At 45.8% G+C, this 19857-nt stretch overlaps 1 protein-coding gene across 2 annotated transcripts; it reads left to right on the forward strand.

The window, feature by feature from the left end:
- The first annotated feature begins 7856 nt into the window (after positions 1 to 7856).
- Positions 7857 to 16111, forward strand: GP1BB (glycoprotein Ib platelet subunit beta). 2 transcript variants are annotated; one of them, XM_081893523.1, is made up of 2 exons: positions 7857 to 8178; positions 14420 to 16111. In XM_081893523.1, exon 2 carries the CDS (start codon positions 14428 to 14430, stop codon positions 15031 to 15033), a length of 606 nt encoding a protein of 201 aa, XP_081749649.1. In that variant the 5' UTR covers positions 7857 to 8178; positions 14420 to 14427; the 3' UTR covers positions 15034 to 16111. The 2 variants fall into 2 exon arrangements, with proteins under 2 accessions (XP_081749649.1, XP_081749650.1); XM_081893524.1 differs by lacking the exon at positions 7857 to 8178 and adding an exon at positions 12681 to 13144.
- The last annotated feature ends 3746 nt before the right edge of the window (positions 16112 to 19857 follow it).

The following is a 19857-nucleotide window of genomic DNA, read 5'->3' on the forward strand; positions in this document are numbered from 1 at the left end:
CCTGCCACCCCCTACCACTACGGCCTTGTTTTTGTGTAGCTGTCATGGCTTCTGGTGAAATCTTGTGGAACTCTCATGAGATCTCACAGCATTCTGCCACCTGAGGCATCTGCTTCGGTTCAGCTCATGGGCAAGCCTGCCCTGGGTGGAGGCAGAGTGGCCAATTGCAGAAGGAGCTGGAGCAAATGGCAGGCAGATTCTACTTAAAGCTGCCTCTATATCTACAGTATAATGCTCTAACTTTTAACAGCCTTCATCTCCCCCACCCATCCCAAATCCTGGGAAGTGTAAATGTTTGGAGTTGTTAAGAGACCCCTGTTCCTCCCACAGAGCTACAATTCTCATAGCAGTTTAACAGCCAGTCCCTCTTCACAGGGACACTGGTGGTGCTGTGGTCTAAACCACTGAGCATCTTGGGCTTGCCACTTGGAAGGTCGGCAGTTCGAATCCCCTTGATGGGGTGAGCTCCGGTTGCTCTGTCCCAGCTCCTGCCAACCTAGCACTTGGAAAGCACACCAGTGCAAGTAGATAAATGGGTACCTCTGCGACGGGATGGTAAACAGCATTTCTGTGCACTCTGGCACTCGTCACGGTGTCCCGTTGTGCCAGAAGCGGTTTCGTCCTGCTGGCCACATGACCCGGAAATCTGCAGACAAATGCCGGCTCCCTCAGCCTGAAGCAAGACGAGCGCCACAACCCCATAGTCACCTTTGACTGGACTTAACCGTCCTTTACCTTACCTTTTACCTTACTCCTTAGCCTTTTCTTCTCCTTTGATGCAAGGCAGCAAAGTTTTAGGACCAGAGTTTTCCTTCTCCTAGGTGACCTACCTTCCCAGGTTGTGGAAATTATAGCTCTGTGCATGGAATAGGGTCTCTTCTAACAACTCTTGGAACCCTTAAGCAACTCCCAGAATGCTTTGCAGGAAACCATGTTAAGGTGGCATCATAGGGCTTTAAAACCATGGTATAAATACAGCCCTTGTCTCTTGTTTCTTTGGGGCCCCAGTCTGGGTGACAAGTTCCATGAAACCCCCTTTATCCTGGAAGGCACAGGGAACTGTTGGCAAGAGATAAGGATTGCCTTCTCCAGCCACGGCTCTGTTCTCATTCTGCGTGTCTTTCATGCTAGCCTCACATCCAGTGAGGAAAGCTGCAGGCTGTGTGGCTTTCCTGATAAGGTGGTACTTCAAAGGACAGCAAGCAACCCACATGACCAGGCCACAGCCTTGCTTAGGCTGTGTACATGCCATACATCTAAAGCTCATTGTTTCTGCTACATAACTGTGGGAACTCTCTGAGCTAGCCTGCTAGAGCAAAACCAGCAGAGAGTCTTGAAAGACTAATAAATCTGTTACGCCATACGTTTTTGTGGGCCACATGGACCACTCCATCAGATGCATTGAGTGTATCCTAAATTGGCAAGCGTGCGGATGAGACACAGCGTTGCGGGAATGAATGAGGTCAGCAGGGAATGGAATGTCAAAAGAACAGGCAGCGATGATTAGCTGAAAGCAACATAGTTACAGTAACCAATGAACAAGGCAGGACACCGTGAACAATGGACAAAGCAGTGTTGGTGATAATGCAAATACTGTGACGTTGGCAAGCTCTTTAATACATGCAGAGTAATCTCAGCTCCAGCTATTTGTCCGACAAATTGAAATTCAGCAGTGTCCCACTGGGTTTCTGTATGGCCAACTGTTAGGCTGAGATGCTCTCTTGCAGGAGTGGTGAGGGGCCTCTGTGGTCCTGCAGATGCTACTGGACTACAGCTCCTCTCCTTCCTGGCCATTGGCCATACTGGCCAGGGCTGATGGGAGTTGGAGTCCAGCAACGTGTGGACGGGTACAGCCTCCCCAGCCATGCCCTATGGCTTGCCTTAAAGACAGGAGCTTAAAAGCCAATGTTGTCCAGCTGAGGGACAGAAGCTCATTGGAACCTCAATGGAGGGAGAATATCCTGGGGCAGTTGGAGACTTCCTGATGTTGCCACCACTGCTTCTTTCAAGAAGGTATGAGATGCTATGGCAGGATTGGGGAACCGGTGGCCCTCCAGATGTTGCTAGACTTCAGCACCCATCAGACCCACCCAGCATGGTCAATGACCAGGGCTGATGGGAGTTGTAGTCCAACAACAGCTTGGAGAGCCACAGGTACCTTGGATACAACCCTGAGATTCAATGAAAGGTGACACTCTTCTTCTGATGTTTCCTTCTTCCTGTGCTTTTGGAAACATTCCAGGGGCTTTGAAATATTGTTGAATGGGCTGAAGCGAAATATAATTGGATAGAAATTATGGCCCCGCCTCTAAATGGGAGGGGCTCTTTGTCCTAGCTCATAGCAGCACGTTCAGCGTGGGTCTGTGTGCTCATTGGCAAATGGAATATAGATGGTTTGGTCTGTCTTTAAATGAAGGGGAGCCCAGAAACGGGGGTGGATGTCTTGAGTTTTAAATAGGTTTGAGAAACACTGCCTTAAGGACAGCTGCCTTACACCCTAATACGCACAGGTGGACCAGAGTAGAGTCCATTTGGCCATTCTCCAGCTGTCTATGGGAAAGGTCCATGGCCCGTGGTGCATCTGCATGAATCCCGATGGGCTGCAATTAAGGATGGAGGAGAATTTCAATTCTGTACTCATTTAACTCCGAATCCATCAAATTTGCTGTTTCTGAAACACTCTGAGAAGCAAAGCACAGAATCCTTCGAAATTCAGAGTTACCCAAGTTTTATGGCTCAGGTCTCCAACCAAACAACATTTATGAAAGCGCATAAAAATGAATATTTTATTGGGAGTAGAATTCACATATCAAGAGAAACGGCTTTGCAAAAATGTGTCAAAACTCCACACGCAGAGATACTTATTGGGGGCGAAAGTCACACTGAAATGCTGAAGAACTTTCATGAGGATTTCTTTAAAGCTAAAATTGCTGCAGAGATGTGGAGAATTGAGTTTAAGTTTGGAAAAATGGGAAATGGAGAGACCTCAAATGGACAAATCCTTCCATCCCTAACTGCAACACATGGTTTGGCTTGAAGTGCAGGAGGCAGGCAGTTGGGGACCAGCCTTCTTATCTTTTGTGTTGGCCTTGCACCCCTTTCCTATTTTTTATTTTTTATTAGAAAGCTGTTGGAGTATGGCTAAAATCAGAGGATATCCGCAGCGGGGCTTGTGGGTTTAATTAAGGCCCACCCTGCTTTTCTCTGTCCTCCCGCTCCAGTTTCTGAGCACTGCAACTTGGGGATGGTGAAATCTGTGACCGTGCACAAGCCATTGCTGGGCTCTAGTTCCCATCATTCCCTGACCGTTGGCCATGTTGCCTGGGGCTGATGGGAGCTGGAGTCCCAACAATGACAGCTGGAGGGTCACCGGTTTCTCCACCCTCCGCTGAAAGCAAAGGACGCCGATGGAGTTGCTGCTTTCTTCTCCTAGGTTGGCCTGGACATTTCTGCACTTCCTTACAACCGCCCGGGAGGTACGCTTCTCTGCTTTTCCCTGTGCTGTGCTCGAGGCAATGGTTTCGCTGTGGGTGGTAGGGTGCTTCTGAAAACCAGCCGCTGTGGGTCGCTGGAGGACAGAGTGATGTTGCACTCAGGTCTTGCCCGTGGGCTTCCCACGGGTGTCTGGTTGGCCGTGGTGAGGATGGGATGCTAGATTTGGAAGGGCCACCAGCCTGACCCAGCAAGGGCCGTTCTTAAATGTTCTTAGGAGAGTCTCAATGGGGATGCAAGCCCACAACTTCCACAAGTAGCATGTGGGTGGTGGGTTGGAGAGGTCCAAGGTAGACTGTGCCTCACCAGGGAGGTGCTGAGCCAATATCTGTGCCAATACCCTGATTTGCTCCCACAAACGGTGGTTTGCTATTCAACGGTACACGCTTTGTGCTTGTTCTCACAAGTTATTCCGCATGCCTTTCTTTTTTCTTTTTTCCTGGAAGGAGGTGGGGAAGGTTGTTCTCTGTGCTGTGTGATGACCTCTTGCCTTTCTCAGGCTTCCCCTCGCACCTCACTCGTTGCAGCCATGTTGTAAACTGCGGCTTGTTGCTATTGCTTCTGTGACACCCGCCTTGCCTTGCTCTGTTCCGTACCGCTTTTTCGTTTGTTTGTTTTGTACATTTCTGTTGAACTTTTTTTTTTTTTTTTTGGTCATGGTGATCAAAGAGAACAGAACCTTTTAAACATATCCATTTTATTAAAATTATAATTATAATTATTATAATTATTATTATTAATATAATGTTTACTACCTGAACTGATCAATGAAGTAAACTAAAAGTTCTAAAAACCCGAAACCATGCTTCTTTGTCATTGATCACTCTGTTAAATTACTATCCATAACACATGGGTTCTTGATCTTTTAAAGTCCGTGGGCACATTTTGAGACCGTGTCGTGGCCGCCAGTCACAAAATGGCTGCCGTGGCGTGTGTGGCATAACACAAAATGGCTGTCTTGTCATAGCAAAAGACAAAATGGCTGCCGTGGGGTGGGTGTAATAACATTACATGGCTGTCTTGAGGGCATGGCAAAAGACAAAATGGCTGCCACATCTAAAAGAGCAGGAGGAGAGTCAGGAACATAAAATGGTGTGGGCATGCCACCCCATCAGTGGAGGAAAAGGGACTTACATCAGTTTGCACTAGGCTCCCTCACAGTGGGAAGCTCTTTGATTCTCTCATCTGTTCATAATGGAAGGGAGGATGGGTGTCTGATCCAGGTATCCACTGAAAGGTGGGCTTCTTTAAACCGGTGTGTCCGATGTAACGGAGGACGAGCCAGTGCAAACAGGAACTGAGCCAACAGTCTCTTGGGCCTTGTGGAGGGGATATTTACTAAGATCTTTGGTTGGCGCCATAGGAGATACTGGCGGGCACACTAGTACCCACAGGTATCGCATCAGCGAGTCCTCCCATAGCAGATCAGGGATGCTTAAGGAGTTTGATCTTGGTGAATTCTTATTTTTTAAAAAATCACCTGAACTCAATGCTGGCTCCAGATCTTGAATAGCCCTTGGGTAACTGGGTTAAACCACAGAACCTAGGTCTTGCCGATCAGAAGGTCGGTGGTTCGAATCCCCGCGACAGGGTGAGCTCCCATTGCTCGGTCCCTGCTTCTGCCAACCTAGCAGTCCAAAAGCACATCAAAGGGCAAGTAGATAAATCGGTGCCACTCCGGCGGGAAGGTAGACAGTGTTTCCGTGCGCTGCTCTGGTTCGCCAGAAGCGGCTTAGTCATGCTGGCCACATGATCCGGAATCTGTACGTTGGCTCCCTCGGCCAATAAAGCGAGATGAGCGCCGCAACCTCAGAGTCGGCAATGACTGGACCTAATGGTCAGGGGTCCCTTTACCTTTAAGTGACCAGCAGTGGTCCCCCATCCCAAATTGGGGGCCATTTCTGTTTCCACTAGCATGCCCTTTCTGCTTCCAAAGAAGTACAACAACTCCCATCAGCTCGTGACAGCACGGCAAATTGTTCAGGATGATGGAACATGTAGTATGTGGGCAGCCATAGTTTCCCTGTTCATGGTGTAGCCTCAGATCCCCATTGCAGAAATCTGCCCTCCCAGCATGTGTTGAAGTTGTGACAGGGACACACAATGGAGTAGGTAGGGCCAACCCTTCTTCCCTTCATCACACGAAGCTTGAAGGTTCAGACTCTCTGGCAAATGTTGGCCTCAATCCATTTGAGAGCTGAAGAGCAGCAATCTCCATGGCTGCATCTGGATGACAACAAGGAGGGAGTCTACATACAGAAGTGTGGGTGCCATTCAGGAAGGCTAGGATTTATAATATGCACCAGCTCAATTCCCCGAACTGTTAAGGGGACTGCCCCACAGATTGTACATCATCGCAGACTAGCTTCCATTTGAATGAGTGGTGGAATCTTTGGACAGGCATTTTCAGGTCACAGCAGTCTGGATCCTGAAACAACCTAAGCCTGCGAAGTTGAGCAAGGAGAATTCCTCCCTTCCCTCCCTTCCGGACCCTTGAACTTCAGTCTTGTTCAGATCCAAAGTGTTGACCGGCTCTTGCAGTGAGAGGACTATCACCATCAGTCATGGTAAGTGAGCAAGAAGCTTCATGAGCTGGATTGAAATATCTATATAACTATATCTAGATTCTTCTATGGGAAGCCGCTTGGAGATTGTCTTGTTCTATTGAGTGGCCTGCATATGCAGTCAACAAAATCAATAAATTATATCAGGGTTGGGGAAATGTGTTCAGTCAGGGTTCACATTCCCCTCTGGACAACCTTCCTTGGTTGTCAGACAGAGCAACATATGGAGTATCCACCTTTGTAGAGAAGGCTAGATTCTACTAGAGATGGGTGAATCTGCCAGTTTCAGTTTCTCATTTTTTCCACTCATAATAATCTAGTTCTCCAGATTTCCACACCAGTATGTGATTTTTTTTTTTTAAAGTCCTCATGAAAATTCAACAAGATTTGTGCATGAATTCCTCCAATGGATCCATATGTACACAATTTTGCCTAATGTACACATTTTGGTAAGGTGATTTCCCCTTACACAGTGCATTTTTGTCTCCTATTTTCACCAATACACTTTACCCTGTGTTTTTGTGCATGTATGACTTGGATGGAGAACAGCACTGCAAAATTTAGAGAGGTGCACATTTCGAAGCATGACTGGGTTCCGGTTGACAGGATGTGGTGGAACTCCATCCTTAACTAAGGGTGACATATGCTTTTGGGTGCCAAGTCATCAGAGGCTATCAGTCCTTGTGGTCAGGCCTACCCTTGACTCGATGAATGCACAAATTTGCCCATCCTGAGTGAAAGTTTGAGAGGAATCGTGTGCAAAAGCACCTGCAGATCTGTTGCACAACTGCATGGACCTCCTCTTCCTCCCCTTCCACATTTATGGCAGAGACGTGGGCTCTGGTCTGCACCACTTTTAACAATCATGGCTCCCCCCAAAGAATCCTGGAAAGTATAATTTGTTAAGGGTGCTAAGAGTTATTAGGAGCCCAGAGATGGAAAGAAGATAAAGTCCCTACCAGAGAAGAATGGCAAATCGAGTTGATGGACTATGCCGAAATGGCAAAACTGACTGGAAGACTCAGGAATCAGGAAGACCAAAACTTTAAAAAAGGATGGGAAAAAATTATAATTCACCTCGAAGGCCGCTGTAAGCAGTTGAAAATGCTAGCAGGATTGCAGTAATGCTTGTAATGTAATGAGAACTATGGACACAATGGAATTATTAAAAAGTGGATTATTAAAATAAAGATGCAGCAGAAAAGATTTAACAACAGAACCCATGGATGGGAAGGTGGGAAGTCCAGAGGTTTGTAGGAATCTTGTAACTTTGAATGTGTGGTGGTATGATTGTAAACTCAAACATGTAAAATCACACACACACACACACACACACACACACACACACACACACACACTATTACGAGACCACTATTCCCCTTACAGAGCTACAATTCCCACAGTGCTATAATAATCAATCCCTCTTTCCAGGGAACTCTGGGAATTGTAACTCTGTGAGGGGAATAGGGGCCTCTTATCAATTCTCAGCATCCTGAAAAAGCTAAGTTTCCCAGGATTCTCTAGGGTTTCAGACTGAAGTTACTGGGGTTTGAACCTTCTTCTTCTTCTTAATCATCATCATCATCATCATATTTATACCTCGTCCATTTCCCCAGCCACTCTGGGCGGCTGCCAACAAAATATTAAAAATACACTAAAAATACAGGACCTCTGCCACCTCCATTCTTTACAGGCACATGGGAACTTATTTCTGAATCCCTGCTAGTGAACTATTGCAGAATCTGAAGAAGTGTGCATACACACGAAAGCTCATACCAGCAACAAACTTAGTTGGTCTCTAAGGTGCTACTGGAAGGAATTTTTTTATTTTATTGCAGAATTGTTTTCTTATTTACCATTCTGCCACAACTGGGAGTGCAATTCCATTTCTGAGCGTGATGCGAAAACCAAGTCTTTCAGTCAGCAGGGAAGAGGCATCCGCTTGCAAGGACAAGCTTGTGGGATCTCCGCAGAATGACGGGTTAGGAACAGGCTCCCCCTTATCTTTCTGGTGCAGGCAGTGGATTTATCAGAATTGCTCAGTCGTGCACTTACTACTTCTCACACAGCTGGCCAGCATTCAGCTTGGGTTCTCATTCTGCTGAGGAGCGAGCTGAGAGTGGTAAGTCTAAAACCATTTCCCCCACAGGTACATAGGAAACTGTCCTGTGTCAGGTCAGGCTGTTTGTCCATCTAGAGCAGCGTTTCCCAAATTTGAGTCTTCACCTGTTTTTTCATGAGCCAGGACTGAGCTGTGCTCCAACATCTTGCATGAAAGTGGCCTCCCAATTTTTCTCACAGGCCCATATAAGTTCAGCACAAATAGTTGGGCCTGGTGAGCATTTAAGGTCCCCAACCCTAATCTGCGGGTTGCCGTCTGATTGGATTTTATTCTGATCCTGATCTGATTTGAGGATGTATTTTAATTGATTGTCTGATTTTATGTTAATGTGTTATACATTTGATGTTAGCTGCTCTGAGCCTGGCTTCGGCTGGGGAGGGCGGGATATAAATAAATATTATTATTATTATTATTATTATTATTATTATTATTATTATTATTATTATCTTCAGTGACTCTGCAAGGAATTCTCAAGGAGGTCTCTTGGGTCATTTGGTGCATCTTTGCAATTCCCCTAAAGATATCGCAGTCTCAAGAGTTATTTTCCACCTTGGGCTCTTTTGGGAGAAAGGGTGGTGTATAAATTTAATATATAATGATAATATACAGTATACCCACTCTAGAGCAGTGGTTCTCAAACTTTTTCCTCCTGGTCACACATTCCGATTAAAACTTTGCTTGCGCCACACCCAATGCTTTTATTGATAAGAAACGCACTGGAAAACAAAAATAAACAGCTCCTAGCAGCACTTGATTTGGAAAAGATATCTATCCATAATCGGCAAATTTTTAAAAGTCAATACTACACTGAAATGTTTAAATATCTTTGTCCTAGAATCTTACCACCACACCAAGATGCAGTCACAAACTGCTGAGATTGAGACTTGTCAATCTAATAAGTTGTATGCTTCCTTTATTCCGTTGTATTTATCCCTGCCGAGGTACCTGGTAGATTTACCAAACGTTAAAATGAGGGTAGCCTTTATGCAGGCAAGACTAAATGTCCTTCTATTAGCAGATTGGATGGGCAAACATAAAGGAGTTCCTAAAAAGGACAAAGTTTGTGGCTGCAACTCTGTGTCCATAGAAGACATAACTCATGTACTCCTTGAATGCCCTTTTTAAAATCTTAGACGCAACTACATCCACACATTGCTAAGATCGTAGAAGGATAGGTCATTTCTTCCAAAGACCTGTTTTCTGTTGTCTGATGTAGAGAAGTTTTCTATCCTTTAAAAGGTAAAGGTAAAGGATCCCTGACAGTTAAGTCCAGTTGCAAACGACTCTGGGGTTCTGGCACTCATCTCGCTTTACGGGCTGAGGGAGCCGACGTTTGTCCGCAGACTGTTTTTCTGGGTCATGTGGCCAGCATGACTATGCCACTTCTGGCAAAACCAGAGCAGTGCATGGAAACGCCGTTTACCTTCCCGCCAGAGAAGTACCTATTTATCTACTTGGACTTTGACGTGCTTTCGAACTGCTAGGTTGGCAGGAGCTGGGACCGAGCAACGGGAGCTCACCCTGTCGTGGGGATTCGAACCGCTGACCTTCTGATCTGCAAGCCCTAGGCTTAGTGGTTTAGACCACAGTGCCACCTGCATCCCATCTATCCTTTAGAACATCCAAATTTCTTACTAAGGCTCTGCAAATTCATGTAACAAAATTTAAAGGGGGTATGGGAAATGATTTATCCTCTAAAGGCCAGGAGTAGAAATGTAAGCCACTTTTAGTAGCAGTATTCTTGTTATTTGTAACGGCTGTTTGCTAAAACACAATAGGTAAAAGGTAAGGTAAGGTAACGCGGGACATGGGTGGCGCTGTGGTCTAAACCACTGAACCTCTTGGGCTTGCCAATCAGAAGGTTGGCGGTTCAAATCCTCGCGACGGAGTGAGCTCCTGTTGCTCTGTCCCAGCTCCTGCCAACCTAGCAGTTTGAAAGCACGCCAGAAAGTGCAAGTAGATAAATAGGTACCACTCCGGTGGGCAGGTAAACGGTATTTCCGTGTGCTGCTCTGGTTTTGCCAGAAGCGGCTTAGTCATGCTGGCCACATGACCCAGAAAAACTGTCTGTGGACAAACGCTGGCTTCCTTGGCCTGTAAAGCGAGATGAGTGCCACAACCCCAGAGTCGTCCACAACTGGACTTAACTGTTAGGGGTCCTTTACCTTTTCCCCCAAGGTAAGGTAAAGGGCCCCTGGATGGTTAAGTCCAGTCAAAGGCGACTATGGGGTTGCAGTGTTCATCTCACTTTCAGGCTGTTTGTCCACAGACAGTTTTCTGGGTCATGTGGCCAGCAGGACTAAACCGCTTCTGGTGCAGCGGAACACTATGATGGAAAGCAGAGCACACGGAAACGCCGTTTCCCTTCCCGTCTCAGCAGTACCTATTTATCTACTTGCACTGGTTTGCTCCCAAACTGCTAGGTTGGCAGGAGCTGGGACAGAGCAACAGGAGCTCACCCCATCGTGGGGATTTGAACCGCCGACCTTCTGATCGGCAAGCCCAAGAGGCTCAGTGGTTTAGACCATAGCGCCACCCGCGTCCCTAAAACACAAGAAACTGAACTGCACCACCACATTTGCCATCCTCACCTGCCACACCAATGTGGCGCATCTCACCCTCTGAGAACTACTGCTCTAGAGATATGGGCGCTGCCTTCTTTTAAGTCAGCCCATTGGCTCATCTGTCTCTCCATTGTCTGGCCCCAGTTCTGCAGGACTTTAGGCACAGATCTTTTCTAACCTGACTTGGAGACACTGGGGTGCTCTGCCACTGAGCTAGCACTTGTGTCTCAAAGCGATGTCTTCAAAACTCACCCGGCGCTGGGTATCAAAGAGCTTCTAAGAGATCAGGGCTCTGTCTGATATGGAGCCAACTATTCTGGTCCCGTAGAAGCAACAGATGAAAGAATAAGCAATGGGATACTTTCTGTCTCTCTCCTGACCGGTGTGTCAGCTGATGAAAGAATACACAAGGTTTTGAGTTACGGAAAACTCTTTAAACGGGCTGCGATCCCTTTGTATGGGCTTTTTGAACAGCTCTTCTTACACTAACCTCCTGCTTCTCATTCTCCCCCTCCAAATCTCTTGTGTTGGTAGATTTAAAAGTATTCCTCCCAAAATATGTGACCTCTGGTTCATCCTCATTCCTTTCCTGCGGAGGGGAAGTTCTGCACATCGAATGACCCTTCCCTGCTCTTTTCCTTTGGCAGCTCCCTGCTGAAAATGTGCTCCTGGGTCTTGGGCAAGCTTTGGGAATGGGGCAGCGAGTGTAAATGGAGGGAGGAAATGGACACAGTGCTCCTCCCATTCCATTATCAGAGAAGCAACCCAGGAACCATCTGAAGGAGTCTTCCTTTGAGTCATGTAAAGGGAAGGACTTTAGCTCAGTGGCAGAACATCTGGTTTGGATGCAGAAGTTTCTAGGTTCAACTCCTGGTGCCTCCAGGTAGCACTAGGGAAATCCTGGAGAGACACTGCCAGTCCGTGTAGACAATACTGAGCTAGCTGGACCAATGTTGTGATTGGTATATGGTAGCCTTCTATTATATTTTGGGATGTAGGATGCGCTGTGGGTTAAACCACAGAGCCTAGGACTTGCCGATCAGAAGGTCGGCGGTTTGAATCCCTGCGACAGGGTGAGCTCCCGTTGCAAGGTTCCTGCTCCTGCCAACCTAGCAGTTCGAAAGCACGTCAAAGTGCAAGTAGATAAATAGGTACCACTCCGGTGGGAAGGTAAACGGCATTTCCGTGCGCTGCTCTGGTTTGCCAGAAGCGGCTTAGTCATGCTGGCCACATGACCCGGAAGCTGTACGCCGGCTCCCTCGGCCAATAAAGTGAGATGAGCGCCGCAACCCCAGAGTCGGTCATGATTGGACCTAATGGTCAGGGGTCCCTTTACCTTTACCTTATGCTTCTATTTAATACAGCCTTTTATCTTAATTTAGGACTGGGTTTTTTTAGAGGAAGGGGCATAGCTCAGTGGTAGAGCACCTGCTCTGCATGCAGAAGGTCTCAGGTTCATTCCCTGGCAGGCGGGTCTGGGAGTGATTCGTGCCTCAAACCCAGGATAGCTGCTGCCAGTCAGAGTAGGCAGTGCTGAGCTAGATAGACCAATGGTTTGACTCAGTATAAGGCAGTTTGGTTGGCAGCACCAAATAGTAGCAAGAAAAGAAAAAGGGTACTGGGCAATTGAATTTTATAAAATAGTAAAATGACCAATGTACGGGGCATCAATAGAGAGTTAAAAGACTTGGGGCACAAATTTGCATATGATGTGCATGCGTTTTGCATGTGCTGATTTACTTTTAAAGGTGCAAATTTAGGATGCTTTTCTGAGGGAGGAAAACAGGCTTTCGCTCTGAGCTATGGGGCATTTGCAGAATTTTCTGGGCCCTGTACTTTTGGGTGGGTCAGGCCATTCCCCCCACCTAGGCTGAATCTAGACACACACACACACATTCTGCGAAAATGCTTTTTTAAAAAAATATATATATATTGAATTTGCCATTAGCTCACCATCGCCATCTAGCGCCACATTTGTACAATGCACTTAAAACTCACTCAAAACATTAGATTTGCAGCTGTATAGACGAATCCATACACCCTGTTATCACAAATGGCTGCTTGTGTACTATGAAAAGTAAAGGAGGTACCTTTGGTCAAATGAAGATGACAAGCAGCTGGGGTCACACTGATTTTGCGCCGGGATGAGAAAACCTGTCAATTCTTATTTCTCTCAGTTTCCCATTTTTCTACTCTTAAGTTCATACCAGAGATGGAGGGAACAGTGTCATCGTCCCCCCATACTGTTGCGACTCCAACTCCCATCAGCCTCAGCCAGTGTGGCCAAGAGTCAGAGGTCATCAGGGTTGGAGTCCAGCAACATCTTGAGCTCCACTGTTTCCCTGATTTAGACGGCCTGCAATGTTGACCCTGTCCTTCCATTCCCTTGAGTGATTGACCTGGTATGTGTGATGGTAGTGCTTTGGTCTAACTGGCCAATTCAGTAACTGTGATTCAGTATCCCTGTAATGAGCGGCACCTGGGAATGGTTTCTTATGCTTCAGGTATCATGCAACTGGTAGCAGTGGTTATATATTCACATGACCACTGCTCTTGTTCATTCTTCTAATTTATGGGGTATGTACCTTTGTTCTTATTGTAGTTGTAGCATATGAAGAAGAGTTTGGATTTGATATCCCGCTTTATCACTACCCGAAGGAGTCTCAAAGCGGCTCACATTCTCCTTTCCCTTCCTCCCCCACAACAAACACTCTGTGAGGTGAGTGGGGCTGAGAGACTTCAGAGAAGTGTGACTGGCCCAAGGTCAGGGAGTAATGAATATCCAGCTTGCACTGGTACATTGTGGGAAGTAAGAACATGAGAAGAGCTTCCTGGATCAAACCAATGCTCCATCACAGCCTAGCACCCTGTTCTCACAGTGGCCAACCAGATGTCTCTGGGAAGCTTACAAGCAAGACAGCGCTCTCCCACCTGAATTTTTCATACGGCCTCCAACAGTGGAGGTAGAAGAAGAGTTTGGACTTGATATCCTGCCTTTCACTCCCCTTAAGGAGTCTCAAAGTGGCTAACAATCTCCTTTCCCTTCTTCCCCCACAACAAACACTCTGTGAGGTGAGTGGGGCTGAGAGACTTCAGAGAAGTGTGTCTAGCCCAAGGTCACCCAGCAGCTGCATGTGGAGGAGCGGAGACGCGAACCCGGTTCCCCAGATTACAAGACTACCGCTCTTAACCACTACACCACACTGGCTCTCACACTGGCTCTCACCACACTGGTCATACAAAATATGGGTTGTAATGTGTGAAGTTTATATAGTTTTCATGTACACAGGTCATTGTTTGAATTCTTTTGTAGTTGTGCTGAAGAAGATTCCAGCGAAACAGTCAGATTATCCCGAATCACTGTCCTACATTGTTATTCACTTACTACTTCGGAACCATGAACGCCTAAAAAAGTTTTACCGCTTAGCCCACAGGATAGCATCTATTCCTTTGTTTCAACCATAGACTTATTATACTTCTACGGACTTTCAAAGATTGACAGACGTGTGTTCGTTTGATTTCAAATATATTAGAGAATTTACAAGTGTACACATTTTGTTTTTGTTGTAGTAAATCATGTATATTATGCAATAAGAATTGCAGTGCTATCTAGTATACTGGTCTTCGTGTTGCTTGTATTGTTTGTTGGTCTAACTGGCGACTCTTGCGTCTTTCAGGGTGGAAGATGATTTTCCTCCGGCTCATCCTCCTCCTCGTCTTCCTCCCTCTCGTCACTCCAACCTGCCCTGAGCCCTGCCTGTGCGCCTCCACTCTCATTGACTGCACCGCAAAAGATCTTATCCACAACAACCTCCCCACCTCCTTCCCTCCCTCGACCACCAAGCTCTACCTCAACCACAACAATCTCACCTCCATCCCCAATGGGCTCTTTGACAACCTGAAAGACCTTCAGGTGGTTCACCTGTGGGCAAACCCCTGGGAATGTGACTGCCACATCCTCTACCTGCGCTCCTGGCTCCAGTGGCAGCAGAACCGGAGCTTTTACAGGAACGTCATATGCTTATCCCCCTCCCATCTTCAAGGCAGGATCATCAGCTATTTGTCGGAGGATGAGATCATTTCCACCTGTCAGTACTGGTATTGTGGTGTGGCGCTCATCTCTCAGATGTGCCTTTTCATCTTCCTCCTCGTGCAAGCAGTCCTGCTTCTCCTGGTCATCGTCTACCTGCGTAGAATTCGAAGGATTGCCAAGGAAGCCAGGCGAACGGTCACCGAATTCGACGAACGGGGAGATACGTGGTCGACTCATTCTCGAAAGGGTGCAGACTGATCAACGGGTTGGATGTGTGGGAGAAGAGGGGAGTTCAGCAGAAGTCCACTTGTGGATGAGATGGTTTTGTTTCAGTAGTATTGAAAACAAAAATACGCAATATTCAGGTGGTTGTTTGTTTTTTTAAATTGGCCCAGCTTTGTATGAGATAACAGTGTCATCAACACAAAGGAGAATAAAGACTTTAGTTAGCCCAGTCTTAGGTGGATGAGATGGTATGGGGAAGGTCCGCCAAATATAGATTAAATAAGATGGGAGCAAGAACACATCCTTCTGTCAGTGAGATGTCCCTGGTTAAATGAGTGGACCTTTACTAATGTGTTATGGTACCGTGATTGGATCAAAAGTACAGTGGTACCTCTGGTTACATACGCTTCAGGTTACAGACTCCGCTAACCCAGAAATAATACCTTGGGTTAAGAACTTTGCTTCAGGATGAGAACAGAAATCGTGGTGGGAGGCCCATTAGCTAAAGTGGTGCTTCAGGTTAAGAACAGTTTCAGGTTAAGAACAGACCTCCAGAACAAACTAGGTTCTTAACCCGAGGTACCACTGTATAAGCCTCTGTCGATGGCATGCTGTTCAAATTTGCTCCAAAGACGAACCTGAAATATGGAACCAAAGGCAGATTTTCAATCAATAAAAGAGTTTGCCCCCTTTTGGAGCAAGTGGACCACTAACAAACAATGGCCTCAAAAAAACACAACACCAATCCAAGCTTTTTGTTTAAGGCCTAAGAGACCTGCATAAAGTTTCCCAGCTATGGATAACAAGCTGGTAAGTCCATAGTTTTAGAACAAATATAGCAGACCTTGTGGAGCCTCCAGTGATGTGGGGTTGGGGTGGGCCGGGGGACAAGCTCTGTTAGTAATTCTTGAAATGAGGATGGGGTCTGGGAGGGGGGGCATCACAAATAACACTCTGTTTTGTGCTGTGAAATGTTGCAGTTTAGGAGAAAAGTTAGAGATAATAACAAAATACCAAGGTTTCGTTTTCTAAAAAATCACTGAATCCATCTGTTGTGAATCCCTCATCCTATGCCCATTACAAAATAAAATAATAAATCACAGCTACCAGAGTGACTGAATTAGCACTTTTCAAATCAACAGTCCTTCCTGCCCACCCAGATGCAGCCGAGTGAGCATGACAGACGAAGAAGCTGAATGGCACATGGAGGCCCAGAGTTGAGTGGAGAAGTGTGTTGCCATAGATTTATGGCTCTGCCTGCCCTGCCAGGACTTGCAGACCGCTCTAGGGTCATGGTGCAGTTCATTAGCATGGCACTGAGGGCGGCTGCTTACGCTCTTATCATAGAATCATAGAGTTGGGAGAGACCACAAGGGCCATTGAGTCCAACCCCCTGCCAAGCAGGAAACACCATCAGAGCACTCCTGACATATGGTTGTCAAGCCTCTGCTTTAAAGACCTCCAAAGAAGGAGACTCCACCACACTCCTTGGCAGCAAATTCCACTGTCAAACAGCTCTTACTGTCAGGAAGTTCTTCCTAATGTTTAGGTGGAATCTTCTTTCTTGTAGTTTGGATCCATTATGAATGAGGGGTTGGTAAGGGTCCAGAAAATGCCTAGGGATCTTGAATGTGCCAAGCTAGGAAGGAGGAAGGTTTTCTCAATGGAAGGGAAACATGCAAAATGAATTCAAATAACGGAAACAACAAAAACAAGCAGAGGCGGAGCTGGCTGCTCTGGCAAATGGAGTGGCGTGCACCTGGGGCAGGGCTAGTATTAAGTTGTGGGTGAACATATCGGACGACACAGCGATTCTTCAAACAGCTCTTGTTTATTCACAGGCCAGAACAGAACTGAACTGAAGGGTTCAGCCAGCCTGCTTATATAGAGCTCCACTACAATGCAACAGTAACCATTTTCTGTAACTATCCAATCACTGAACGTCACTTTCGATCCCTTATTTGCATATGTGGACCTGAGTGAAAACTATCTACAGTATCCCCCTGCTGGCCCAGGGTGAGAACTTCAGTACATAACACCTAGCATCCCAGGGGGGCAGGGTGAATGTCCCAGGGGGTGGGGCGAGCGTCCCGGGGGTGTGCGGCCACCACAAGTGTGGCAATGTCACTCCCCCCTCAGGTATGGCACCCAGAGTGGGCCGCACCCACTGCACCCCCTTTCTCCGCCTCTACAAACAAAAGCAATAGTCCCCCCTCACAAACACATTAAAAGGGTATAGGATGTTAATCGGCCAAAGGGGGAATTCTCCATGCAACCACTGAGCTATGGCCCTTCTCCTGAAGTATCAACGAGAAACCTACAGCCTTCAAAATATTGGACCCCAGCTGCCATTATCCCCAGCCAACAGTATAATGGGAATTGAATTGATGCTTTTGAATTATGGTGCTGGAGGAGACTCTTGAGAGTCCCATGGACTGCAAGAAGATCAAACCTCTCCATTCTTAAGGAAATCAGCCCTGAGTGCTCACTGGAAGGACAGATCCTGAAGCTGAGGCTCCAATACTTTGGCCACCTCATGAGAAGAGAAGACTCCCTGGAAAAAAACCCTGATGTGGGGAAAGATGGAGGGCACAAGGAAAGGGGACGACAGAGAACGAGATGTTGGGACAGTGTTCTTGAAGCAACCAGCATGAGTTTGACCAAACTGCAGGAGGCAGGAGTGCCTGGCGTGCTCTGGTCCAGGGGGTCACAAAGAGTTGGACACAATTGAATGACTAAACAACAACAGAGCGTGGTGCTGATAATGCCACGACCAGAAAGAAGAGGAGACACAAGAGGATTGGAAGAATTTTAAAGAATATTTGGCTAAATATTGTAATATAAGATAAAGAGAAATTTCTTGGAAGTAATCATTAGGCTTAGGGGTAGAATATGAAATTAATAAATATTAAAGATTAGAATATTAATAAAGGAGAAGAAGTTAGTAAATGAAAGAAGCTAATATTATTAGAAATATAGGTGATATAATGAAATTCAGTTAGAGGGGATTTGAGGAAGTCAGTTATCAATGTAATGAAATTAGGATTTGGAAGTTAAAATTCATTTTTATGTGTTTGTCTTTTTTGTGTATTGTAATGTTTTTCTTTTTTCTTGTTTTTCTTTTTTTATGTGATATGTGTGAAAACCAATATTTTTTTTTTTTTTTGGGGGGGGGTGTAAGAAGATAATGCCACAGTTGCAGGTTCAATCCCCATATAGGACAACTGCATATTCCTGCGTTGGATTAGATTACCCTTGGGATCCCTTCCAACGCTATGATTTTACAATGTTTCTGGAGGGCCACAGGTTGCCCAAACCGTAACCTTGCTATAAAGCTGATTGCATGCTTCTCCCACCAGCTATGGCCATGATAGATTCTCACAGAAGAATTTATGGAGTAAAACTAAGCTAAACTCCCATGGGCTAACTTCCTCTGTTCAGTTTATCTGATGTTTTACTTCCATCCGTTGTTCTGCACGCTGCCTCCTGAAAAGCTTTCGTGTGGGCCTTCTTAGCAGCACTGCCACTCAGCATCCAATAGATGGCGGCCAAACCTCACCTGTGCTTCCCTTTCCTGTATTATGATTACCTGATCTTTCATCGCTGTGGTAGTAAGCTAGCTTTCTGCTTCTTCCCAGGACAGGACTTTAATTTCCTCCTATTGATCGTGGCCAGAGAAGAAAGGTGAAATGGAGATTTTATTTCCAGGACAATGGCCCCCTTATATGAAATGCCACAATCCTCTTTGTACAAAAAGACACACATAAAGAAACCAAAAACCTTGGTCAGTGAAATGAAGGGGTTTTACCCAGGCTTATTTTGTATTTTTCTCACGGCAATTTTATATATTTTATTATCAGCTGTCTAAAATTCCACCTCCCCTACAAACAGAGGAGATGAATTGCAAAACCTCTGCATTCCATTGATGGATGAGATAAACCCACAGTAACTGGGCGCTGCTATTATTTTATAATAGGCTTTTAGAAAAATCCCCAATATTTCAATAGCGGGGGTAATTACTACACTCTGGCAGAGTGAACTACCTTTTCTGTCTCAATGCTACCTGTCTGTGACCGGTAACATCATTTGATAACAGCGCTGTGGGGATCTGCCTCTGGCATTGCAAACCTCACTGAATACAGCTCCTCCTTGCATAAAACCTTTCCTTTCCATTTCAAGGGCATGCCCAGACTGCAAAAAATAAGCTAAGAAAATTTTCTTTCTTGGTGTATTGTTCCATTTATGTCCCACTATTCCTCCAAGTAGCTCAGAGTGGCGATCCTCTCTCCCATATTCCATATTATCCTCAAAACCAGGGCTCCTCACCCCAGCTGGAGCTGACAGGAGCTCACCTGTGGCACCTCTCAAGTGGGCACTGTTGCCATTCTTTTTTAAAATTATTATTATAAATTTTATTAGTATTTTCCACACAACAACAACACAAAAAATATCGAAAAATAACAAAACACAAAACACAACATTCAGAAAACCAAAAAAATCCATACCTTACAGGTTAATAATATAAACACTAAAAAGAAAAACATTGCCTTCCACCAATCCCACAGCACCTCCTTTACCTCTCCTTGTGTCTTCCTGTTTTCCTTATCATCTCTATCCTAGCATCCCGATATAAATCCCTCCTTCTTATCCTTTCACTTCGCAAGGTTATTCCAGACTCAGCCAGATTTCTGTCCTCGAACCTTGGCTTTTAAGGTATTCATTGAGACACTCCCATTCCTTTTCCACTTCACTTTTTGGTTTTTGTCTTATTATATCTGTCAATTTGGCTAATTCTAAATATTCTGAAAGCTTACATAACCACTCTCCCCTAGTGGGTAAATGATTCCCTTTCCAATA

Source organism: Podarcis melisellensis, assembly GCF_964234715.1.
Source record: "Podarcis melisellensis genome assembly, chromosome: 16".
In the NCBI taxonomy this organism is placed as follows: Eukaryota; Metazoa; Chordata; class Lepidosauria; order Squamata; family Lacertidae; genus Podarcis; species Podarcis melisellensis.